We start from the raw sequence: 27,267 nt of genomic DNA on the forward strand, positions 1-27,267 counted from the left end.
GTAAGGATCAGAAACCTAGAAGAGAGAGAGAGAGAAAGAGAGAGAGAGAGAGAGAGAGAGAGAGAGAGAGAGAGAGAGAGAGAGAATATGCCACATTGCATGTGTAGGTCAAAGGACAACTTTGTGGAATCAGTTCTCTTTCCACCTTTACTTGAGTTCTAGGAGTCAAAATTGGGTCATCAGGCTTCTGTGGCATTTTTATCTGTTGAGCCATTTCACTAGCCCTGCTAGGGTGTCAGGGACATCTCTGTCTATACACTGAAGGCCTGGAATCAGCCATAGGCCTGAAGACAGCGGTAGGCCTAACATGAATGCCTGCTAGCACAAAGCCTTGGGTCTCTGTGGAAAATCACACTGTTCTGGAAGATATCTGTACTCCCCCTGAACACCTGCACTCCTGCGTCATCCCCTTCCCCACATCCTGCCTTTTTGTGTATATAACCCATGTGTGAAAAAGTGAAAATTGCGATCTGATCAGCCTATAGACAGGTTGCCATTCTTTGTGTCTTTGCCTGCTACCCCCCTCTCTTTCAGGTGATCTCCCTGGACCCCTGTTTAATGTCCTGCTGGACAGGACATTAGGGCTATTGTATTTTATAGTTGTGGCTAGGTATGTAAACATTTGGGATTATGTTCTCTTGATGAATCTGCCTTTGTAGGCTATTAATACAGTGACTCCAGTATTCTTCTGGTATATCCCTTTCTAGCCTTTCCTTCCTTTTGAAAAGCTGGGGTTTCACTCTACATCTCAGACCAGCTTCTAATCTGGTACCCGTGTTAGCCTTCTGAGTGCTGTCACACTGGAGTGCTACTAGACCCAACCTCTAACCCTCTATTTTCTTGGATATGTTTGTTGATTTGTTTGTTTGTTTGTTTTTCCGAAACAGGATTTCTCTGTGTAGCCCTGGCTGTCCTGGAACTGGCTTTGAACAAATACTCTTAACCAGGAACCAGGCTGGCCTTAAACTCAGAGATCTGCCTCCCAAGTGCTGGCTTTAAAGGCAACTGCCACCATCTTCTGGGTTATTTATTCTCTTGGTAATTTGTGTCTTTACATTTTAAGATTTCTAATAGGCATCATAGAGTTGTGTTAATTCACTAGCTCTGTTCACGTATCTGGCCTCTCTGAGAACTCCCTCTCAGGCCACTCACTTTCTTGTAGGTTTTCTTTTTTTTTCTTTTTGTTCAAGACAGGGTTTCTCTGTGTAGCTCTGGCTGTCCTGGAACTCACTCTGTAGACCAGGCTGGCCTTGAACTCAGAAATCCGCCTGCCTCTGCCTCCGGAGTGCTGGGATCAAAGGCGTGCGCCACCACTGCCCGGCTTTCTTGTAGGTTTTGCTGACTAGAGCATCATTCCTTTTTATGACTCCTCTCTTCTATCCTCTCACATCTGGATGAAAACTCAAGGGTTTATTTTTACTTTCCAAGGACATTGTTTCAGACAGTAGGAATATACAAACTTATGGCAACCTGTCAAGCAGTGCCAGACTTGTAGGGTACTGGAGAAGTACTGAGTGCTACAATGGAAAAAGTTTGGAAGGCAGAAAAAACTATATTTTTGTAGGGGAAGGTTTTACTGATAGAAAAAAAGTCATGTTTCAGTTAAGAGCAAAACCAAGGGCTGATGTATAGAATGATAGAGAGCATTTTCCTAGCATGCACAAGATCCAGGCCCTAGCATTTCGAAACCAAAGTGAAATGTAGGACCAACTTCAGAGTACTGCAGTCCAGATAAGTCTGTTGGGGATGAGGAACACCTCTCTGACAGGCTGGGGAGCAATTGCTCTCTGCCCAATGTATTGGTTTCTTCTGATGCAACAAATTATCACAAATTCAGTCGTTATTTTTATTCTTCAGAAGTCTACAATTATAGTGTAGGGGAAGACTGAGTTCCTTCTGGAAACTTCTAAGAAGAATGTGTTACCTGCCGTCTTTGTACTTTCTGGAGACCATTGGATCAGGCTCTTCCATTGTCACATATCCTGCTAGGAACTTTCATTCACCTTCCTAGTTTGTATAAAGTACCCTGTGGTAGTATTGGATGGACCTGCCTAACAACACAAGATAATCTCCCTAGTTCAAGGATCTTAACTTTAATTACATTTGGAAGGCCCCTTTAACCAATATAAGTAACACAGTAGGTTCTGGAAATTAGGGTGTGAATGTATTTGGAAAGTCATGGCTTAGTCTTCTATACCCAGTTAGGAGATTGACTAATTAGGCAGAAAATAAGACCTCCAGGTTTTAGATCCACTGTGGGGTTTACCCTGCTCAGATTTGTGTGAACTACTCTCTTCTTTGGATATAGACTTGTTGGCTTTTGTGCAAGTTGTCTAAATTTTTTAAAGATTTATGTGTATGAGTGTTTTATCTGCATGCATGATACCCAACAAAAGCCAGAAGAATGTGTTGGAGCCCTTGGAACTGGAGTTGTGGATGGTTGTGAGCCACCATGTGTGTACTGGAAACTGAACTTAGGTTCTCTGCAAGATCAAGTGCTCTTTCTTAATCACTGAACCATCTCTCTAGCCTATGATGACTAATTCTGATTTATAAGTTTTATCAAAGACGACAAGGATCAAGTGGCATCAAATCAATGCCTAGCCCTTTTCCTTCAGGGAGAAAATGTGTAAGGAGTTACCCTAGACACAGAAATCAATGATTGTATTGGCTTCCATCTTGATGCTGCTGTAGACTTAGCTCTAGGGCCTTGAACAAATTTGACCATTTGGTCTGCTTTTACATGTGCCAAAGGAGCCATAATCTTATCTTCCTGAAGTTGTGGATAAGCCTAATATATCAATGTTTTATTATTTGAAGGCTTAACTGGTACCAAGTATACTTCCTGGTTTGTCCTTGGTTGTTCTGTAAGGGACTTAAGTAACTGTCTTAAGAGTAACCTTTATTCTCAGTCCATTTATGGGGTCTTGAGGGCAACACTAGGACATTTCTCTGAGATGGAGGCAAGTCTCTTCCTCCTTGCTCCATCATTACTATTCAGTGAGCAAGTATAACTGAAAAGGCTGAGTGGCCACTGCATTGATGCAGCCAACAGCAGCCTTGCAAATGCTCTCATTGGTTATACATCTTTAGACCCTTGCAGAGACAGGGAAAATGGGGAAGAATTGAACTAGGGTTTCTGTTTTCCAAAGTAGAAGGGGGAAAAACTCTGGTGAACGGAAGGAAAAAAATGCAAGGATCATAGTGCACTGGCTATGATTGTCAAAGCAGGAAGAAGCATCTAATACCCACATTCCCATGAAGCAGACTAATCTAGATAGGGGCTGTGCAGCCATGTTTGTTTGTTTATAGGGCTCAAGGCATTACTTCTAAATTTTAAGTTTTTAAGAGTTTAAGGTGAGAAATAACTAAAGCGTCTTATGATTTCCACATGTGCTTCAGGAAAGTAGCTCCATTATAGCCCAATACTTCCCCAAAACAATGCAGCAAAAGGCAGTTCTGCAGATGTTCTCTCAGCTCTAATTTCTGGCTGTAATGAGCACAGCTTGAGCTGTTCAAGGTTCATCTTTCCAGACTGTTTCTAAGCTACTTGCCACTTACATATCCTAACTGAAATGGAAGGGAATTGAAGTAGTAGAGAAGGGAAAGGAAGAATGTTTAGAGCCTAGTGGTCAGGCCTTGCAAAATGCTCACTCCAAACAACCTCAACTTGATGATAAATGTATTCAGAAGATATGGCAAAGGAACTCACCAGTGACTAGACACAAGGGGTTGTGTAAGTCCCTACTTGTTTCATTGCAAAGGCAAAGTCTTTAGATCATTTAATCTCTTCCATTCTGTGAGGCAAACTCAACTGAACTCCCAGAAGCCTTCTTTAACAGTGCTAAACCAAGTGTTACAAAGTTGGCTGCAGAGATGGATAGCCCCTGGGTGGAATTTACTAACTGTTCTTTTAAAACCATTACCACACAATTGCTGATTTCTACAAAAGTCACACTGAGAAAAATCAAATGTTATACAATACATTGTCTTTGAAATAATAACACATCAAAATTAATTGGTGCTGAATATACTTTTGCTGTTGGATACTTTTCTTCAGTTCTAAAGTCAGTAAGGGGCTTTGTAACTCAGTGGGAGAGTGCTTCTTTAGCATGCTCAAAGTCCTGGTTATTCTATTGTCAGCATGGCAAAATGGAAAAAAAAAAAACAAGCAAGCATATTGACAATTTTGATCTTTCAGGGAAAAAACCTGGGACTGTGCATCAGCTGGCTTTCTCTCTACATTTAAACATTTAACACAGACAAATGTTCACCTCCTACTGGAAATGTACACATTCTTATAAACCCAACAGCTTTTGTTGGCTGTAACAGAATATATTTGTAGTTTAAAGTCTTCAGAATGAATTACCAGAACAATTACTTATTAACAAGCAAGTGAGGTGGGCAGAGGCAGAACTGATCATTTTATCTATCTTTCACTACTGATTTACTTAATGACCTTTGACAACTTGAAAATGTTTACCACACACAAAGTCCTGCCATGAGACCATGTAAACCTGATTATAGGATAGATTCCCAGAGCTCTGTGTAGAATGAATATTATAAACAATAGCCTTGTGTATCCTGTCACTTTAGATAGGCTACATGACCCTGGCTATTTTAAATGATGATTCTAAAGTCTTTTCTTACTGGCCTGATGAAATCATGGTTTCTCGGCAAAGTACAAAGGGTTTCCTTTGATCTGGTATTGACCCGAATTGTGAATGTGTGCTTTTTATTTTTTTGAGACAGGGTCTTTTTATGTAGCCCAGGCTGTCCTAGAAATTGTTTTTCTGTCTCAGCTTCCTACTGGGTTGCTAGACATGTGTCACCATACTCAGATGATTTCTGCTTCTAAACATTCAACTCTTCCTCCCCGAACCCTGCTTCATTTTTCATCCTTCATTTGTATGATTCTTTAACACACAGTAAATTCATCAATATAAAAAAATCAGTATGCCAGAATAAAAAATTATCACACGGACAGAGGTTAACAGTTTTCATAATTTAATGAAAAAGTATTGATAAAAAGGTGACATTTGAAAAAAGATTGAGTTCATCTTCAAACTTGTATAAGACAAGACAAAAAACATTAACAAAGGTTAAGAGGTAATACTTCAAAGAACAAAATGTAGCAGATGCTTGGGGCATTTGGAATGTATACAACGGAAGGCTGCCTCATTTGTTTACCCAGAAAGTTCTCTAAGAAGAAATTACCATTTTATCTCCCTGTCTTGAATATCTCAGGCAATACTCTCCCAATGGCATTACATATGGAATTTGGCTAAAGCACTGTTTCCATGTTTGCTCCCCCGCCTCAGAATTCAAAAGCATGAAAGGACACAGGCAACCTGTTGGCCTTTAAGGAATTTACAACTCAGCTTCATTATACTCTCATTACCACAAAAGTGTCAAATTTTTATGTACCCTATTAGTATTCAAATAAGCACAGAAGCTGAGGGTATTAAGAAAGGAAATTTTCTTCCTTATTTTTTCATCTAAAACAAAATACAGGACACCTACTATTCATGTTATGGTATGTTCACACATATTCATAGGCACAAAAGGAATATTTTGAAGATGCAGCCAAAGGAGAGGCAAAATACACAAGTTTTCAAAACAGGAGAAAAAAAAAAACCCAAAGAAGCCTTTAATGAGGCTCTAAGAATGAAAGTGAAGAAGAGGCAAACTGCAGAGTTTTCTAGCTCCATAGCATTGGCTAGAGGGCTACTGCCCTCTCACTGGCACCTACTGCAGCTGGCTTCTTTCACCAGCATGAAACTTCAGAAATTGAAAATGACCTCTTGTTTGAAAATTCTCTCTATATGTTCCCGAACTAGAAAAAAGAGAATATTATTTTAAGGCTAAGAAGAAAAGGGAGCTGAGAATTACAGTCTGCCTCACATTTTTACAAACTGTTACTTTCTCCTTTTTCTTAAATGGGAAGCAGACTTGTTTTATCCTCTGCTTCAAAATTCTCTTCGTCTAGAAATGTATCAAGGCTGATTATTTGGTAATGTGGTATAAGCAAGTTCTGAGAAATGGCTCCAACTTTTATGCTTGGGAAACTGCCTTGGATTTAAAATTCATACAAAGCTAAATTATATCCATGTGATAAACACATGCTTTCAAATTTCTGACAATAAAAATCTGTTTCAAAATTAAAGCAGGTTAAGAATACTTAAGCCTCTGTGCATTACACTATATCTTAATTATTCCTCAATAAAATTTTTATAAACATTAAAGCAGGTATACAAAAACTGTCAGCCAAACTTTAGTCAAACTTATTTGAAAACAACACAAAAAACCCTGACCTGGTACAAATATACCAGAAAAGGTCACACTTTGGGAAATGTTCTGGACATCTTCACAAATGCCTTGAGAAGCAGAGCATTTTCCTTGGAAGTAGTACTTCTGTACTTCTGTAAACACTATCCACAAGTTAGCTTGTTAGCTCGATAAGAGTTATGAGTGTGTCCCCAAGAAGCAGGTCTAGGAACAGGCACTGGACACTTAGAAGAAATGACTTTGTAAGATATGATACTGTGAAAGAAACTCAACCTTGCACAAAGCAAGGAAGATAATAGTAAGTGTCAGTATCTGAGAATGTTGCTATCCTGGTCTCTTTCTTGAAGAGGTTTTACGGATATCAGTGGAATTAGAAACTTTCTACAGATTTGAGCTTCAAGGAGTCACATGTTATAGTTTCAAAAGATAAGTAGTTTTAGTGTTTGTCATATCCTCTTGCAAATCCATTGACAATGAAAGGATTCTTAATACGTAGATTAATCAGTGTGTTAATGTAATGGGAAAGCTGCCCTGAAGTACTCACTGAGCAAATACTCCGGGCCCAACTGTTCCCAGCAGCCTCCGAAAAAGCAACCCCAGACAGTCTGCAACTCTTGTAATGTGCTTATAAAAACTAGACCTGAAACGCTTTCAAAAACTTCAAACCATCATTTTCCCTGCAATTCCCCCTAATATACACTAGAATCCTTTTGGTGTTTAGATTTCCCCCAGTATATGGGGCAAAGGCAAAGGCTGGGTTACCCTTAGGCGTTTCTGATCACCTTTGCATTGAGCCATGGGAATGAGGTTGTGTCTTGCTTTTTCCATGGCACTCCCGAGCAGAATCATGGGAAGGATTTTCTCTGTCAGAACTCTCTCTCTTTACCCTTGCTGTTTCTTTATTCCCCTCCCCTTCTGCGTCTGAATCACTGGGCTCCAAGTCAGGGCAATAACCATCGGTTTCCTGATATGAAGCTCTCCCTGTGGACCGCCTGAGAAGCTGTCTACCCCAAAACTGCTCCTTAGAGCTCACATTCTTAGCTGGCTTAACACAGTACTGGAGGTCCTCAGTAGGCTTTACCCATGTATTGGTGGCCTCCTTAAAGGACCTGCTGAAATGTTCCATGCCAGATTTTCTAATGTTGCCCGGACTGGGCAAGTGGGAGCTGAGCATGGACTCCTGGTCACAGCACATCTCACCTGAATTAACTTTCTGGGTGATGTTCCCAGACCAGTTGCCCTCCAGCCCATTGGAACTAGCAAGCCTGGAGTTAGGCTGACTCTTCCCATTACCAATAGAATCCTGTCCATGGAGGGCAGCCTGAAGGGCCAGAGGCTTCCCTAATGATTGCCCATGATAGAATTCCGCAGATGGAGCTCTCCGAGTAGGACTGGAGCTCCTGGTTTCACTTCGAGAATGGCTTCGGCTAGCCACCAAACAGTTACTTTTGCTTTCTAGTGGATATCTTGGATATATTTTCACATTCATATCCAGTAGCTCCTCGGGCATCTGGGGGCTCCTTTTACTGTGACCAGGAGAGCTGCTGCCAGGAGACGAAGGTTGGTGTTCAGTTTCTGTGGAGCTGTCTCTGCCATCTTCTGAGGTTGATTTAGGCATTTTTAACTTTAAGGTAATTCGTGGTGGTGGGTAAAACAGTGCGTTCTCTAGTGCATTTGTCAAAGAAAATTCTGAGATAAAAAAAGAAAGATTTGTTTAACAACCAATTTAATTATTAGCATATACGTGTATCACAAAGTGAGTTCACAAACCTATTGTTCCAAGTGTCTAATAAGCACCTGTTTTTGATGAGCAAGTATACCACAGTGAGTAGCTAAAGTGAGCTGCAGTAGAGGATGAACCTAGAGACCCACAGAAAACACTATCCATAGCTCCTATCCTTTTCACCTTTGCTTTCCTAACCTACAAAACAAGATCAACAAGCAGTGTGCTCTGTCATACATCCTTATCTCCATGTCTTTCAGTTTTTTGTGTATGTATGGGTGCAACTGTACACATGTACATGCACGTGGAGGCCAGAGGTTGATGCTGGTTGTTTTCTTCAGTCATTCCATTATCTTAGTCTTTTTTATTAAACTATTGTATTTATTTACATTGCAAATGTTGCCCCCTTCCCAGTCCCCCCTCCCAGAGCTCTTCACCCCATCCCTCTCTATCTTATTTTTTGAGACAGGGCTTTTTCTGAACCCTGAGCTCATTAATTGCTGAGACTAGCATACTTCTGGGATCATCCTTTCTCCACCTAACCAGTGCTAGAATCACATCACAAAGGTGTGCTGGGGCTTGAATTCACAAACAGAGCTCTTCCCCTAGACTTTTCCTTGGATTTCATTTTTATAAAGAATATAACTCACAGTGGTTTGAAATGAGTTTTTTGTATGTTTACGATTGGGCATATGCATAATGAGCAGGACTGAAGATATGCCTCATAGATGTTTCTGATCTTATTCTCCTATCACCTCTGGGTATTCCCAAACAATTTAAATAGAAAACTTTAGAAACCCAGTATAGATTTTGTGGGGCAAAGGTAAGTATTTTAACTTGGCATTAGAAGCAGTGAGTGGCTCTTGAATATTTTATGCCCTTAATCTCTAGTTTCATGATTACAAATGATTATAGGGTGTAGGATAATTTTAAAAAGATTACTGGATCCGGGCAGTGGTGGCACACACCTTTAATCCCAGCACTTGGGAGGCAGAGGCAGGTGGATTTCTGAGTTCGAGGCCAGCCTGGTCTACAGAGTGAGTTCCAGGACAGCCAGGGCTACACAGAGAAACCCTGTTTCAAAAAAAAAACAAACAAAAAAAGATTACTGGACCAATGTATGGGCACAATAGTATGTGTGTAGAGGTAGATGACAACTTTATGGAGTCAATTCTTTCCTTCTATCATATATATGTGAGTGTGTGAGTGTTCTAAGGGTCAAAGTCAGGCCATTAGGCTTTCAAAACAAGAGCTGTTACCTGCGGAGCCATCTTGCTGGCCCTGGGCAAAATATGATAGTGGTAAGGGCCAGCAGGAAAGAATCACAACATATAGGATTATCCAGGGTGGTATTAATTATCTGGATGTCACCCTACAATTGGCCTTTGCCCATTATCATCTTACAACATATAGCATCTAAAAAATGAGATATAGAGAAGATGGCTTGCAGGTATCCTAAAAGGCAGCATGTATTCCCCAAGGGTCCATTTTGAACAACTGTTTCCCATGTTTACTAGGACTTGCCATTTGCTGATGTTGTAAATCGTATTCTTATAATCAGAAGCTACTTGGCTAAGTCCAATCTTATTGGCACACAGGGGCTCCTCCCTTTTGTCCTTTGCTTCTTATTGCCTTGGTAGTTATGTTATAGGGTAACCTTGTGGCTGAGTAGCTCTGCTACTTCCTGTTATACCAGTCTGCTGTGGCCTACAGTCACAAAGCTTTTGTGACTTTTTGTGATCTATCTCTCACTTATCTTTACAGGGAGATGTCACTGTATATGGCTGTCATAATTCTAGTCAAGCTTCCACTTGGGGTACTGTGATTATTATCATCCATCTCTCTCACTGTGGTGGTTTGAATGATTAGCCCATGGTGAGTGGTACTCTATTAGGTGTGGCCTTGTTGAAGGAAGGGTGAGACTGTGGGAGTGGGCTTTCAGGGCTCCTAGTGCTCAAGCTCTGCCCAGTGTGGAATCAGCCTCCTAGTTGCCTGCAAAAGATAGTCTTCTCTTGGCTGCCTTCAGATCAAGATGTAGAACTCTCAGCTCCTTCTCCAGCACCATGTCTGCCTGCTTACTGCCATACCTCTGGCTACGATAATGGACTAAACCTCTGAAAGTGTAAGCCCATCTTCAATTAAATGTTTTCCTTTATAAGAGTTTCCTTGGTCATGGTATCTGTTCAGAGCAACAGAAACCCTAACTAAGACAGGTCCCAGGGATTGGGGTATTGCTGTGATAGGCCAGAACATGCTTTTGCTTGGAGGAATGTAGATTTTGGGACTTTGGATATGGAAAGCAATGGAATGCTTTAAGTGGGACTTAATGGACCATCCTAGTAAAAGTATGGAAGGCATTGGTGCTGAGGGTGATTTGAATGGTTGGGGCACGGCTCAAGAGGTTTCAAAAGAGAAGAATGTTAGTATGTGGCCTAGAGACTGTTCTATGATATTTTGGTAGAGTATGGCTGCTCTTTTGCCCTTGTCTGAAGAATCTGCCTGAGGCTAAAGTGAAGAGATTTAGATTAATTGCATTAGCAAAACAGACTGTTTTGATGAAAAAGAGCAAACTGAGAAAGAAAAAGTACTAAATGTATGGTTTAAAGTATTAAAGGGACACCAGGAAATGGAATGGAGTTGAATCCTGTGTTCAAGGAAATAATCAGATTTAAGGGAGTGGTGATCTCAGGGCAAGATCCCTTTATTGTTTATAAGTTTGCAGTCAAACAAGGGATAGTTATTTCTAGGCATTATTATACCTGGTTCTTGTTTTCGTTTGGACACACGTGTCAAACTGACACATGTCATGATTGTGATGGCTATTCTCAGTTGTCAACTTGACTATATATGGAATAAACTACAATCCAGAAGTTATAAAGATTTTGTGAAAAGTTGGTTTTTTTAAAGGCTTAGGCCTAGGCATGGTGGTACACATGCCTTTAATCCCAACATTCAGGAGACAGAGGCATGAAGATCTCTGGGTTTAAGGTTAGTTTATAGAGCAAGTTCTATGATAGCCAAGCATAGGCAGTAAAGGATGTAACGGAACAAGTGGGCAATGTTCTAGTCCTAGCAGGCAGCAGAACTCGTCAGCTTCAGCCATGTGGCTCTAGCTTAGAGTCCAGAATAGAACGTGTTACAGGTACAACTGATGCTAGTGAGCTGGAGCTACAAAATGAGCAGTGATTAAGAAAAGACCAGCATCACTGAGATGAAATCTTCTGGGAAGTGTTTTATGAGAGCACAAAGAAGCTGTGTTCCAGAGATAGCTAAGGCTGTACCTCATGCAGCAGCTGAACTTGGTAATGTGTAAGAGTCACCCAGGCGGTACTGGTTTTGAAGGCATGAAAGGGTCATGGAGAGCAGCTGAGGCTTGGCCACTATGAGAGGCCATGGGAGGCTATTGGTGAAGGTACAGCCTCAGTTGTAGTTGACGGTCTAGGACTAAAGGGGTCATGCTAAGAAGTTGAGGCTTGGCACCATGAAGAGAGTCTATGAGAGGCTATTGGTGAGGACTAGTTGCAGCAAAAGACCCCAGTGTATTGGAGATGCCAGTACCATGGGATGATCACCAAGAACAGAAGCAGTTGAGTCAATGAGAGCCTAGAATGCTACAGAAAGCAGAGCTGAAGAAATTACCCAAGCCTTTTAGATCCCAGAAGATGGCATGTGGATCCCAGCCACTGGAACAAGAAGCTGGGAAGTTGAAGTTGCCTTGGACACCCCAAAATGTTAGAGATGCCAGAGCCATGAGATTCCTGCCTAGGAAAGCTGCTAACAGGGAGTGGAACCAGCTCAAGACAAAGAATTGTTTTGCAGTCAACAAAGGTAAAAGAAGTTGGACATCAGACATGGAGATGCAGAGTTTGGAGTTTGCCCAGCTGGTTTTGGTCTTGCTTTGGTCTTCATAGTATTTCCTTCCTCACTATGTGATTTACTTTTTGATATTATCTTATAGGGGATTACTGTTAAAATACTGCATGAATCTCACAAGAGACTCTGAACTTTGGACTTTTAAACACTGTTGAGACTGTGATAGACTGTGGGGACTTTTGTGTTTTCCATTATGCTATGGCTAGGCATACCCTCATAGATTTATATGTTTGAACAAACGTATGGGGGCCAGGGAGTGGAATGTGGTAGTTTGAATATACTTGGCCAATAGGAGTGGTACTATTAGAGGGTGTGGCCCTGTTGGAGTAGGTGTGTCATTGTAAGGGTAGGCTTTGAGGTCTCTATGCTACTTTATAACTATGATTTTGTTACTGATATGAATCCTAATGTAAATATCTGTGTTTTCTGATGGTCTTAGGCAACCCCTATGAAAAGGTTTATTTGACCTTGACCCATGGGATTGTGACCCACAGGTTGAGAACCCTAATGGTTTCTCAATAAAAATGAAAATATTATAAATTAGCTCTTTTAACTTCTGGTTGAGGAGTGTTTTAACAGATGACTTTTTTTTTTTTTTTTTGGTTTTTTGAGACAGGGTTTCTCTGTATAGCCTTATAGCCTTGGCTGTCCTGGAACTCACTCTGTAGACCAGGCTGGCCTTGAACTCAGAAATCCACCTGCCTCTGCCTCCCAAGTGCTGGGATTAAAGTCAGGCGCCACCACTGCCCGGCTAACAGATGACTTTTAAGAGTATCTGTTATGAGTAACCCTGGAAATAAATGGCTTCTGGGCACTGGGATTTGGTGCTAGCTTCTTGATTTTAAGTGAATTTGATAATTACAAAATACATCATGTCTGTAATTAATGGCATTAAATGTTTGTCTGGGATCTAGGTTATCTGCCTCAAACTTACAACTCCTCTAATCTATCCTGGAATTTCTTTTCCTTCTTTTCTTTTCTTTTCTTTTTTTTTTTTTTTTTTTTTATCAGAGCATGTTTCTTCCCAGGAATTTCTTACCTTGTAAGTTGACAGTAAAATAGGCCACATTAATTATCAGGATTAGATAGAAAGAAATAAAACAATTTTTAAATGGTATAAGAGATATGATACTAAATTTTAAAAGTAGGATATAATCAGATTCTCTATATTTTCTCAGACAACTTTTAAGAAACAGTTTACCTTCTGTAATTTCTTCATTGATAAGCTGGACTTGCAAACCGAAGATCTGTTCCTGCACTTTGATGTGTGATAGTTTCAGCTTCTCTCGTCTGCTTATCATGTAGCACAGATTTCGGACCTGCAATAAAATCCCCAGCAAATAAAGATATTTGTCATATTAAGTAAATTTACAGTTGAAATTGTTCAGCCATATTGAATTCTGGTGCCTGGGGAGTGAGGAGTGAAGACAAGTCCCAAGTACCACAAACTATGACCAAACCTCTGAAACCTATTCACTAGTCTACACTGTAGTAGGATCAATATTAATGTACACAATCTAGATGAGATGATAATGGTATCATACTTTAGCCGTCTATCCCTGAGTATGAATGATAGCAGTTGGCATCTTGTGGCTCAATTTTCTAATTAGACAATTACAAAATTCCCTAGGGCAAACACAGTACCAACCTTTTCTTTGAATTCTTGGAGTACTTAAATTTACCTGATGAGTTTATCAGGTAATTTATCATGAGTTAAATTACCCGGTGAAGTGGCTATCAACCAGAGATGGTTTTAACCCCTAGGAGGAATCTGGTAAACTTGGAAAACAATTCTGGTTGTAAGAAGCAAGTGTGTAGGGGATGATACTGACATCCAGTGGGTAGAACTCAATGATGCTGCCACTTACAATAAAGGGCAGTACTGCACAATAAATAACTTATGTAGCTGAAGATGTCAACATAGTGCTGAGTTTGAGAAAACCCTGAGACAATACTTTTCTGGACAAGGTTCATTCTTTTAGGCTTCAGTCTCAGGAATATGTTAGTAAAATATAGCTGAGCCATTTTAGACTTGACAGTGAATTAAAAAGTTAATCAACTAAAATAATAAACTCAAAGTTAAAGTTCATAGCACAAATGTGTCAAAATTTAAACAGAACTCAACATATGGGGCCACAGTGAACTCAGACAATAAGGAGGGACACAGAAGCTCACACTATAAATGGGTAGTCACTTTATAACTGGAAGTGATATCTCCTAGCTCTATGCAGACATTAGTCAGAGCTGGTCACCTTACCCTCTCTAGGTCCTGCCGCAGATGCATAAACATTCTCATCCGAGTGTGAATGCTTTCTTCTTTTGGCTGAACCAAGCCATTTCCTTCATCCTCTTTTGGGGGGATTAATGGCTTATTGAAGTTGCTTTTGCGCTTTAGTTTCCAGTAGTTATAGATAAAGTCGACAGTGAATGCAGACAGCTCCATCTCTTTGGCAACATCTTCTACCTGGACTAAGGTATAGAATTCTTCTTCTAGTTCACGAAGCTTCTGTGCCCGTAGGCTGGTTTTCTCACTTTTTGCCTGGCTCTGCTCGGCAACTCTGTGGTGGTGGTACTCGGCGTCCCCGAGTTTTGGCTTGTTTTGGCTATGCTTGAGGCAAAATGACTTGAACTTCACTTCATCCCCATCATCCAGGATGGTCTTCATTTCCAGACCGTGCTCAAAGGCACAGGTGACATGAAAGGCAGTGATACAGCTTTTCACAGAGCACTGAAGGAGAAAGAATGTGTCAGTGCAGCAGATGGGAAGAGGATAGAGAGGTCTATATCCTTAGTCTCTAATGTGAGCTTATAGAAAGCAAAGACAAAAGGGCAGCTTGACCATGAAAACTACTTTACAAATAAAGAAAAAAGATGAAACAAAAAGAAAAGGAGAAAAATATTTTGCAAGTAAGAAAACTTTTATAAGTTACCCAGGAAACTTGCTCATACAGAAAACAGCAAAACAGAAGCAAAATATGAAATTCCCATTTTAAGGTTTCAATTCAAGCAGAAAGCATTCAGTTGCCTTTTTTAGGAGAAGTCTTTGACTTATGTAAAGTTTATGGTTTCTTCTCTTTGTCCTCCATAACACCAATGTATGCTTTTATTGTAGTACTTTTTATATACTACCTACTAATAACTGGAAAATCCCTGACCGTAAAGCTTAAGACAGAAGCTATGTCAATTACCTATAATTGCAGAGAATAAGCTTGGAAATGAATAAAGACAGAAAGAGCACAATGTATGACAGGTCTTAGAATTCAAGATACTCAATAGAAATGAAAACAAAACTTTTGTATGAGTTTTCATATCAGCATTATTTTGTATGGTTGGTTTTTCTTCTTACAACCAAAATGTATAAACCTCCAATTATAATACCACATGACTCTAAAAATATTGTATGCTAATGTGTATGCATGTTTGCTATGTGTATGCATTACCCATGGAAGTCAAAAGAAGTGTCAGATCACCTAGAGCTGGAGTTGTAGAATTGTGAGCAACCCTACGTGGGTGCTTGGGAACTGAATCTGTGGCTTCTGCAAGAAACACAATGCTTTTAACAGCTGAGCCATTTCTCCAGCTCCTAGAATGATCTTTTCTAAAACTAGATGGTTTATGGCAGTTTGCTAAGAGACATTACTAATCATCATCTATGCATTGCTCTTTATTTTGTGAGTTTATATTTCTATACTCTGTAAGTTTGATCTGAGAAACAATCTGTTTTTAACACCCTATCGAGTGCTGCTGAAGAATGTCTTTTATTATCTGTTATATAATTATTTCATTTCTCTAGAATATTTAATTCTCTTCTTCCCATACAATACTCTCAACCATCAAAGCAATAGGGAGGATTACATTCTTTGAGACAGGTCTCTCTATATAGCCTGACTGTCCTGGAACTTAACATGTAGACCAGGCTGGCCTTGAACTCAGAGACTGACCCGCCTACTTCTTCCCAGTGCTGGGATTACCGAAGCACTGGGGTCAAGGCGTGTGCCACCATGACTGGTAGAAGAATTACACTTAAATAAATTCAGCAGGATAAAAGAATTTCAGAAATGAGGGCATAATTCTAAGATCATCTAACACAGCCTCACAATTACTATTAATTAAATTTCAAAAGTACCTGATTTAGACACACCCCACTGCCAATGAATCTAATGAACTAGTAATCTAGCCACATACCAGATAAAAGCTCACAATCTCACAAAACCAAACCACACCACACCACACCACACCACACCACACCACACCAAACCAAACCAAACCAAACCAAACCAAACCAAACCAGACCTCTTTAGCTTTGGGTAGTTCTTTTGGAAATGTTGATTATATTACATGGAAATATGTATCCTTAAAATTTCCACATATTTGACAAACCTTATGAAAATGAGGATGATGCTAAACTCAGAATGCGTTTCTGAGTGTTTTTATTATCATTTGGCTAAAAATTAGACATACTTAAAAACTAAATAGTAAAAGATATTTTTAGCAACCACCAATAAAATGTCAAAAACAGATGTCTCTCAGGATAAAATTATAGAATATAGAGAAATAAATTACCCCCAAAGACAAATATATGGATGGTAATTAGGAATGTCTCTTAGCAAACTCTGCCATAAAACCATCTAAGTTTTAGAAAAGCTTACTCTGTGGTATTTATAATTAGAGATCTGTACAATTTGGGGCTAAAAGTGGAAAGGCTAACCAGGTTTTTGAGCCAACCATTTATTTATTGCTATTATAAAATAAAGCGGCTATGAAATTTCATGTAGAAGTTTTTATTTAGATTTGTTTTCATTTGTTTTGAGTACTGTGTAACAAAGGATTAACCTGGTCCAGCCCTATAGGAGTAACAGCATATAGCACCAACTTGTATTGTGAAAAAAGGGAGGGATTAGGGTAGACCCAGTTTCCAAAGCTGGCGCATTCTAATATTAAGACTGGGAAAGGAAGCTGCATCAATTATATATGTTTTTTTTTTTTTTAAAAAAAAAAAACAACAACCTATTTGTCTTTTTAGTATTGTTTTCAGCTTTTCACAATATTTTTATTTTTATTCATTATTATCTGATTTTACTTATATATTTTATAGCTATATTTTAAAACTGCTTGCTCCTTTCTTTTTCCCAGTTTCATTTTTTTTTATTTAATCTTGTAGCTTCCTTTTTTCCTTTTCCCTGCACCTCTTTTATTTCATTTATTACCTTTATTCATTTTTTAGTTTAGGCTGGCCTTGAACTTCCAATTCTCCTGCCTCCCCCTCCCATGTGCTAGATTATAGGTGTATTCTACTTTTATTAATTTTTCTTTTGAGACACGGTCCCCACTATGTAAGACCTGGCTGGTCTAGAACTTACCAGAACAGATTGGTCTGGAACTTATAGAGATATGCCTCTAATTTTTAACATCATAGTTTATTCCATATTTTGTCACTTTCTTTTCTTTATAAAGATTACATTTTAATTTTTTAAAAAAAGATTATTTTATGTATCTGAGTACACTGCAGAGGCTGCAATGCAAACTCTTGTCTGCAAATGTTAAGGTCAGTGATTTTTGTACTAGTTATGTTACTGATTACTAACTGGTATAAAAATAATCTTTAACAGCTAAACAGTGGAAATGTAGGTACTATAATGAGGAGAATAAATGTTATTGAATACAAATTCAATTTATAAAATTATTAAATAATGAACATGAAAATATTGTTTCAATGGAAAATATATATCATAAATTAGTCCGATACATTCAAACGTAGATGCATTTATTCAATACATCTTAAATGAATACTAACAATAGGAGAAATTCACAGATGGTGTATCATCTTGGCTTTTAAGAGGCTTATATAGGGAGAGCAAACAGGAGATAACTTAGATAAACAAAACACTGTGTTAAGTTAGTAGCTTGATGTTTCTATTGCTGTGATTAAAAAAAAAACCACAGCCAAGATTAACTTGGAGAGGAAAGGATTTATTTCATCTTATAATTTGCAGTTCATCATCTATGGAAGTCAGGACAGGAGCCCAACATAGGAACTGATACAAAAGCCCTGGAGGAGTGTTGATTACTAGATTGTTCCTCATAGCTTGTTCAGCCTGCTTTCTTATAGCACGCAGGACCACTAGCCTGAGAGTAGCACCACCCATGGTAGACTGAAATCTCCTATATCAGTCATCAATCAAGAAATGTACCACAGGCTTGTCTACAAGGCAATCTATTGGGGGGCATTTTCCCAATTGAGTCATTTCCAAAATGACTCTAGCTTGTGTCAAGTTGACAGTAAATATATATTAGGGAGACAGTTTCCCCTTATAAATACTAAAATGTTCTATAGTTAAGATAAACAAAATGAGAAAAAATAAAAATTTAAAAGCAAGGTAAGTATTTATATTTTTCAGATAACAAGTCTTCAATCTATCATGCTAAAACAAAAGTGAACTGAATAAAACATCTAGAACCAGTGCTCTTCGTTGTGACATTACAGAGACCCTTTTCTCTGAGAGTATGCAGGCAAATCTGATCTCAACCACTCTGCAGCTCACATGCAGTAATTTTAAGTCAGTCAGTACTTCCTTCCCACTTACAAGCAGAGCTACCTGATTATGTTTGGAACAGAAAGTGAAATAACATTCTACCTTAGATAGCTCAACAAACATTACCTGTACTACCACATGCAACACATATGCCTGTAAGAATAATTTTTAAAGATTTATTTTTATTTTATTTTATTTTATTTTATGTGTACTGGTGTTTTGCCTGCATGTATACCTATGCAAAGATGTGAGGGTGTCAGATCTTGGAGTTTCAGACAGCTGTGAGCTGCCCTGTGTATGCTGAGAATTGAACTCATCAAAACATGGGCTATTTTAAAGTTATAGCTTATTCCCTCTCAGAATGAAATCACTCAGCTTCAGAGTCTAGTTGGCACATGAACTCTGACATTAAAAGATGAAGGTTAAAATAATATTCATAATGATATTATGAATATTATTTTGAGAAGTGGGTCTCACTATGTTGTTCAGGCTGGTCTTGAACTCCTGAGATGAAATGATTTTCTTTTGCCTCAATTTCTTAAAAAGCTGGGTCAAACATGTGTATCACTATTCCTGGTAACCAGTATGAATGCTGAAAATAATAGGCTAAGGGTTGGAGAGATAGCTTACTGGTTAAGAACATTTACTGAACTTTCAGAGGATCCAAGTTCAATCCCCAGCATCCATGCTGGGTGGCTCACAATCACTTGTCACTCCAGCTCCAGGGGATCCAACACCCTCTTATGACCTCTGGGGGTACCCACCTACATACACATAAATAAAAATAAATCTTTGGGGAAAAAAAACCCAGGCTGAATGGTCCAGAAACAACATCTGAAAAGATTTCCACAAATGGTCTGTGGAGTGGCAGCACCCTGCACATGAGTGGGTAGCCTCTTAAGTGATTTCTGGGTTAACAGGACATTCTTACTGGGACTTGGTTTTAGCTCACTCCACCATTTCTCAGGGTACTTACTTGAATACAAGCCCCTGTCTTCAACTTGCACAGGCTGCAAACTAAGGCCCACCGGCTAGGTGGGATGTGGGAGATTTTTGTGACAGGCTCCATTCTCTCTGGACAAGCGATACTGACCTACAAATAAAACATCATCATAAGACAGAAGCACCAAGGCATGTCAAAAGCACTTTTCACAAACTATAAATGATGTTATTATATGAAACTGAGAACATTAAAACAATGAGGCAAGCCTATCTTCTTCCAAGGTTAGTATGGAACTAAGAATAAATAAAAGATGTTTCAGTCCTTCAATCATTTCTAGTAATGTAAACAACTCATATCTATGAAGAGAACAGGAGTGTAGACTATGTAGGCATGATTACCTAAAAGAATCAAGATATTTCTATCTTTACTTAGAAGAAAGCTACTTAAGAAAGGAAATAAAGTTCAGAAATTCTAGAATCTGTCTTATGTTAGAGATGGTATCACATGCCTTGCTATTTCATTTAATCAACTAAAGATAAAGAAAGGCAGTGACAGATCTTTCTATTTGGTTTACAAAGCAGCATAATATTGTAAAGTAATAGCAAATTTATGTAATGAAGGGACTGCAGCATGTAATTAGAAAGGATGAAGATGATACCACTTCTAAACCCCAAATCTTTAAGACTATGTAACTATTATCATCTTACCCTACTCTCTCAGCCAAAGTAGCTTCAAAGTGAAATTAAGTCTTTGGGAATGCTGAAAGGAAAAGGACACTTTAAAAAAGATGGAAAAAATTTCCATATGGAAATAAAGGGTCATGTAACTACTGGTAAAAATGTGTTCTTGGCCTTTTTTTTGTTTTTACAATTTTATACATGTAGAAATGTTGTGCCTGTGTGTATGTCTGTGTGTCACGTGCATGCAGTGTCTACAAAAGCCAGAAGAAGGTTCTGATTCTCTGAGACTGGAGTAACGGATGGCTGTAAATTACCATGTGGGTGCTAGGACTGGAACCTAGGTCTTTTGAAAGAGTAGCCAGTGCTCTTAATCCCTGGACAATCTCTACAGCACCAGAAATAAGTTTTACAAAGCATAGTTATTGCTTTGTAATAACTATCAAAGAAGAATGATCTATCTACTACAAGTTCTGTCCAGATCAGGAAAGAGAGATCTTTAATAATCCAAAATGCACTGTAAAATCAAGAATTGAGAAGCCCTAAGAGAATATTAATTAAACATGAAGGTTTTATTTATTTTTGTTTACTTTTTGAGATAGGGCCTATGTAGCTCATGGTGGCCCTTAAATCATGATATTCTTAGTCTAGTCTTCTGAGTGCTGGGATTATAGGTGATTTGTTTTATTTTTGTGTATGTGGTGTTGGGAATCAAGCCCAGGCTTTGCACATGATAAGCAAATAATGTCTGAGCTATGTTCCCTGTTTCTTGCTTTTGGTCTGTTTGAGACAAGGTCCCACTATGACTTAAGCTAGCCTTGAGATTGCTATGCAGCACAGGTTGACTTTAGCTTTTGATTATCCTGCTTTTTCATCCAAAGATGAAGGATTACAGGCATATGATACCAGGCCTGGCTTCAACCTTTTTTAATTTTAATTTTTTTGATAGTGGAGAGTTGCCTTGTTCATAATAGGCAAATACTCTACCACTCACTACACCCTACCCCAAACTATTGGTTTTTGATGTTTCTTTGAAGAGTCTAGCTATGTAGGCTGGCTCTGAGCTCACTACACATCTCCAGGATCGCTTCCAGATAGTCCTCCTGCCTCAGCCCCATTTATAGGGATTAGAGGAATGTCCTACCATGCTCAGTTTAGAAGCCATGTTTTAATTAAGTTAATGAACAATAGCCATTCAGGAAATATCTGCAATTAAAGGATAGGTTGATAACAAGGAATAAATTTTGAATAAAAGCCTTAGGTAAGTGTTAAGTTAAGCACTCAGAAAAGCTTTTTAAGTAAAGGACAACTAGGTGTGATGGTCCTTGATACCAGAATTTGGGAGGCAGAGGTAGGTGGATTTTTGTGAGTTCTATGGCAGCTAGTCAGTAATAGAGCGAAACCCTGTCTTTAAAAACAACAACAAAAAGTAGAGAAAAACCATCACAGCAGGCAAGAGTGATTGCTTACTTTATTTGTAACAGCCTAAAATAAGAGACCTAAAGCACAATAAAGAAATAGAATATCTAGAATATCCATATAATTATGAACAACTAAGCAATATAAATTAATAAACTACTGATACATACTACAACATGGAGTTCTAGCCAGGCAACAAAAAATACTTACTCTAAAAGTTCCATTTATATGAAGCTTAAAAACAGACAAAACTTATTCAGAGTGATAGAAATTAAAATGGTTTATTCTCAGGAACTATGGACCTCTCCAGGATGCTATTTACATATTTTTGTGGTATTTCATGTCTTACTTTGATTTGTGGCTACAGGTATTTTAGGTTAAATTTTACTTTTAAAAATGTTTTTTCAATTACTGTTATTTTTTTAAAGTAGTTTATTTTAAAAAATATTAAGTATTTCTTTTAAAATTATGCATATATGTGTGAGTCTGTGCATGTGTGTATATAGGTGCCTCTGGAGGTTAGAGGTCATCAATTTCCTGGGAGGCAGAGCTACAGGCTGTGAGCTACTTGACATGGTGCAGGGAGCTAAACTTGGATCTTGTGTAAGAGCTCCTAATAGCTAAGCTACCTCCAGGTACACTTCTGGTCTTTTACGTCTCTTCTCTTACACACTTATCTAATACCACTGAAAATATCACCCAAAAATACAGAAGTTTGGGATAATAGGCACAGCTGTATCCAAGAAGACCAGAGGTAGCATATGAATCTCAGAAATACAGTTGAGCAGAAAGCATTTCTATGACCAGTCTGAGTCTGTCTAAATATCATAGGAGGAAGGGTACCCTGGAGTAAACAGGCCCAGATTTGTATGGTTACTTACTTCTGGAATCCACAGGGCACAGCTGACATGAGCCCATTTAGTTCCTGTCCTGGTGGTCTTCATGGCACCACCTTTCTTAGGACATAAAACACACTGTGGATAAATGCCCAGGACACAGGAGCGGCACAGCCAACTGCCTTCTGGAATCTTGAGGATGCCATAGCAAGCCTTAAGTATGAAGAAAGAGATATAAGCACACATAGCTGAACAAGTTTATACCCAGGATTTAGTAATTTTTAAACGCTAAAAATCAAGCTTGTAGCATCATCTGAACTAAGATTAGCATGCATACCTATGAGAAATAACTTTAATGAAGAGAGAAAAAGACTACAAGGTAATTCACATCAAGATTAGTACAACTACTAACTGAGAGTTGAATTACAGACATTTAAAAAATTTATTAAAATAATCCTTTTCCTGTATTCCAAACTGTCTTCAGTGTTTATATAACAGGTCATCTAATTGAAAATGGAATAATTTCAACATGTCACATACTATTGTGATAAAAAAAAGTGAAATAAACTAATGTTTATAAAGAGTCTAGTACCTGGTGCATAAAAACATTCAGCAAATTATAGAAATTATTTGCTTGGGTTGAATAAAAGGGAGACTTGTGAATTGAATTACAATAATCCACAATGAGTTCTAGGAGCTTTTTCAATTCTTTATTGAATGATACTTGAAAAATAAATGATAACTCACAGAGATGGAAGACTACTTAGGAATTATTCTAGATGACCCCATCTTCAATTTTGTTCATTAGACCCTCTTTATTGCTCCACTCTATTTCAGAAAAAAACTAGCTGCTTTTAGGTTCCTCACAGGGTAAAATATACCCTATACCATCAACTGACTCAACCCAGCAGTTTCAAAATTTTTATGGGTTCCAAGAGATTCACACTTAGGTGAGATTCACTAAGAGTTATAACCATCCACTTCCAATCTTTCTTTCCTTTTTTATCTTCCAGACCAAATCCCTGGACTTTTTACTTACTTACCTTCATCCACTGGCTCTAGGTGCTTGCACTTGCTTCTTACATTGAGTTCCAGAGGCTGAACTTCCTTTCCATCCTTATTCTCACCACTACTGCTCTATCCAACTCTTTGTCACACTATTCTAGGATGGATTTATTTCTAAATTTGTTTACTCATTCTTCACAGCCTTCACCCTTCCTCTACTTATCAGATTCTTTTCAGTAAAATCCTCCAGGGATTTTTCTGGTTTTCATCTCATTTGCCCACCATCATCTAAACTAGGTGTTGGCTACTGCTTAAGACCTGTTTTATAAGGCTAACAAACTTAGAATGTTTTTTTTTCACATTTTAAAGAGTTCTAAGATGGGGGAGACAACACACAATAGAGATCAAAGTCTAAAGTATTTCTGAGACTTTAAAGAAAAGATTTGCTGGCCTCTGATCTGAAGTTTTCATGTCTTTATACCTTACTATTTCCTCTCAGTTTTCTACATAACTGTCCACTTTAGTTCTTATGTCCATGTTTCTTGCTAGGTGGTTTCCCTAGTCTATAAGATCAACTTCCCTTTGTACAGTTAAGACTTTCTTACTTTCCACACCTGGATTAAACTCTAGCCCCCACTCCAAAACTCCACTCAGGTTACGGTGGGCTTTTGTATCTGCCCTACTATTGCCTGTCCCATCCTCTACTTCATGTGATTTCCCTTATCAACTACATAGTCAGTATCTGTGTTCTCTCCTCATTTTGTTCTTGTGCTTCATAACCTCAGTGAGAATGGAAGGTCATTAGGCACAGATTTCATCGCTGATTTATCTCAAAAGATCCTTCCCCCTGCTTGGTTTGTATAGGTGTGTTGTGAGAACAAATTATTAATAACTTGGCTTAAGAACCCAAGCTAGACTTCCAACGAGGCTAGACTTCAATATGCTCTCATATGAGCAGGGCATCATTTTATAAGGTTCCTATTTTTGAACCCCCTTTGTTCTCTAAGATCTAGAATGTTGCCAGGTAATGACAAAAAAATTCCTTCCCAAATTAGAGCCAGTTTAATGCTAGTGGTTAGTTGTAAGAATACTGTTGCTCATTCTACAGCGCACAAAATAATTTACAGAGGGAGCCCCTTTATAGAAATAATTGTCATAAGATCATAAAAGCTTTTATGTCATAGTGATTCTCAAGTTTGTATGGATCATAAATGATTTCTGTTGAGAAAATAGCATGTGTGTGCTAATACATTTTAAGCATAATTTCTGAATATCAGACTCAGTTTTGTGTCAACAATATTTGTGACAGATATAAAAAACCGTAAGAGTAAGAGTATGTGTGAGTAGCCAAATTCAATCCAATATCAATCTAAGTATTCAATATCTATATATAGAAGTAGACTATGGATATATACACAAAAAGGATTTGGATGGTTTTAACTTTCACATAGTTTTAAAGAAAAAAGTTGTATGATGTTAAAATCTAAAGACTAGTGAGACAAACTTCTAAAGTACAAATGTACACTGAAGAACATTGCACACAATGTGGTGGAGTAAAAAAGGTAAATTATATTTAACCAATCCATATGCCAATATGCCACTATTCTTTTAGAGAGTAAACAAATATTCTAAATGATTATTTAAGTGATTTTACAGTCAACAGAGGGAGCTCTAATCTAAGTAGTTATTTTTGATCCAAATTACATCCACTTTATAAGAATCTCAGTATTTTCTTTCTTTCTTTTTCTGAGACAGGTATGTCCATACCAGATTGGTCCTTCAAACTCTCGAATCTCCTGCCTCAAGTGTACTGCCATGCCCAGCTTGGAAGAAGCTCTTTTTATGAAATTTCATATTGTAACAACTTTCTAGCATCCACATATATCAGTTTATAGTCTGCAAGGCCCAGTCAAATGCTATTGCCAATGTGTGAGAGGAGTATCATTTATAGCGACCTGGTATAAAACAAATGCCATAATTTGGGGAAAGGGATTATTATATTACAGTTAGGTCAAAGAACCTGAATATAATTCTTTAATCTTTTCCCCTAATTGTAAAAGACAAACAGAAAATACATAATGATGACTTCTGTCTTATTTTCTTCAAGCCTACCATAGATTTAATAATTTATTAGTCTAAAACGTCTTTAGTAAGAAACATTTTGAAGATCAAAACTGTTCAGATCTTAGAAAAGTTATTATATAAGCCCAATGGAACCAGAGACAATACCATATATGCTAGCATTTTATAAAAATGTGAATATTTGAATAAAATAGGTAAAGACTATAAACGACCTCATATTAGCTAAGTTCTTGTATTGTTTCCAAATCAGTTCTGGTTCAGAATTGCAGATAAAAGGGAAATCATCAGAAATTTTTAATTTTGGAATTAATTCTATGAGAGGACTTATAGATATGTATTATTCGATACTTTAAGTTCATAGTTAAGTTATAAAAAATTTTTGTTTCTACTGAAAAGATATTACAATGCCAATAATTGATACAATGAAGATAAAAATTCCAAATTCACTATTTTAAAGATACAACCAAATGAAGAAAAAGGCTAAATTGGTATGGTGGTTTGAATGCAGCTTGGTCTTCATGTGGGTCCCTGAACAATTGTAGTGGGGTACATCTCTTACTCGAACTCTGTTTCTTGACTTTGGATCCCTTTCCTGTAGCTGGGTTTTCTTGTCTAGCCTCAGTGGAAGAGGATGCACTTAGTCCTGCTGAATGAGACTTGATATGCCAGGATGTATTGGTATGGTGAGGAGCTGCTGGGGGGGGGGCATGACAGGGGGAAATGGGAGTGGGAGGAGAGAAGGAAGGGGGCTGTGATTAACTAAATTGAATAAATAAATACAGTAAATAAATAAATAAATAAATGAAAAAAAAAAAGATAGAAGGGATTAGAAAGTGTGGCCTTGTTGGAGGAAGTGTGTCACTGGGGTGGGCTTTGAAGTTTCAAAAGCCCATGCTAAGCCCAGTGTGTGTGTGTGTGTGTGTGTGTGTGCCTCTCCCTCTCTCTCTCCCGGGCCCCCCCCCCCCCCCGTCTGCCTACAGATCAGGATACCACTCTTAGCTATTGCTCAAATGCTACCATGCTCCCTGGCATGATAATAGTAAGAATAAACCTTTGAAATTGCAAGCAAAAATTAATGCTTTCTTTCATAAGAGTTGCCTTGGTCATGATGTCTCTTCACAACAACAGAACAATGATTAAGGTAATTGGTGACAAAAAGTTTTGAGTTTTTCCTACAATAGAAAAGGTTAAGGTTGAGGTTAGGTGGCCCAGAGAAGTCTTAAGTCTTGGTTGTTTTCTATCTCCTATGTTATGCAGGTTCATTATTCTATTAGTTTTGACCAAAATTATCTTTCTAAAATACAAATATCCTTTTAGAGTTGATGGAATAAATCAGAAGTTTATCAGTTTGTCATAAGATGCTTCACATATGCGCCTTTTTTCCTTTCCTACCCCTAGCTTCCTTGCTTTTCGTCCATTCTTAAAATACTCAGATGCACGATTCTAACATATTTTGCCCACTCTTGACTACTTGTCATTAACATAGTCTGAATAGACCTTTCTGGATGTACTGACATCAGTTTTCAGTCATTAAGATTCAGCACTGAGTGCTACTTGCTAAAAGTTGTTTTTGACCTTTATTATTTCCATGTGTTACCACAGCAGGATGGATTTATAATCTATAAAAGTTCCTGGACACTAGGTAATCTGACAGTTTCTTTTTAGTCATTACACCATGGTCTACCTGGGGGAGGGGCATGAAGCATATCTGGCTCTTTATTACTGTATCACCATAATGCAGCATGGCCCTGGGTCATAGATGGTCTTTAGTGTGTATATAGTATTTGTTAAATAAATTAATAATATGAATAACATATACAACATATTTAGATGAATAAAAATTCAGTTAGGTAGGAGAAATCAAGAAGGAACATGAACTACAGCTTGG

At 38.2% G+C, this 27,267-nt stretch overlaps 1 protein-coding gene across 5 annotated transcripts in view; it reads right to left on the reverse strand.

Annotated features, from left to right (window-relative positions):
- Nucleotides 1–4,990: 4,990 nt before the first annotated feature.
- Jade3 (jade family PHD finger 3) overlaps nucleotides 4,991–27,267 on the reverse strand; it is a 126,943-nt gene continuing 104,666 nt past the window's right edge. For all 5 annotated transcript variants that reach the window (XM_076918898.1, XM_076918895.1, XM_076918896.1 and 2 more), the window contains 5 exons: nucleotides 22,338–22,505; nucleotides 19,394–19,510; nucleotides 14,142–14,612; nucleotides 13,086–13,203; nucleotides 4,991–7,977 (listed from right to left, as the gene is read on the reverse strand). In XM_076918898.1, the coding sequence (XP_076775013.1) occupies nucleotides 7,067–7,977; nucleotides 13,086–13,203; nucleotides 14,142–14,612; nucleotides 19,394–19,510; nucleotides 22,338–22,505 (1,785 nt within the window). In that variant the 3' untranslated portion in view covers nucleotides 4,991–7,066. The remainder of the gene's footprint in view (nucleotides 7,978–13,085; nucleotides 13,204–14,141; nucleotides 14,613–19,393; nucleotides 19,511–22,337; nucleotides 22,506–27,267) is intronic.

Source organism: Arvicanthis niloticus, chromosome X (genome assembly GCF_011762505.2).
Source record: "Arvicanthis niloticus isolate mArvNil1 chromosome X, mArvNil1.pat.X, whole genome shotgun sequence".
In the NCBI taxonomy this organism is placed as follows: domain Eukaryota; kingdom Metazoa; phylum Chordata; class Mammalia; order Rodentia; family Muridae; genus Arvicanthis; species Arvicanthis niloticus.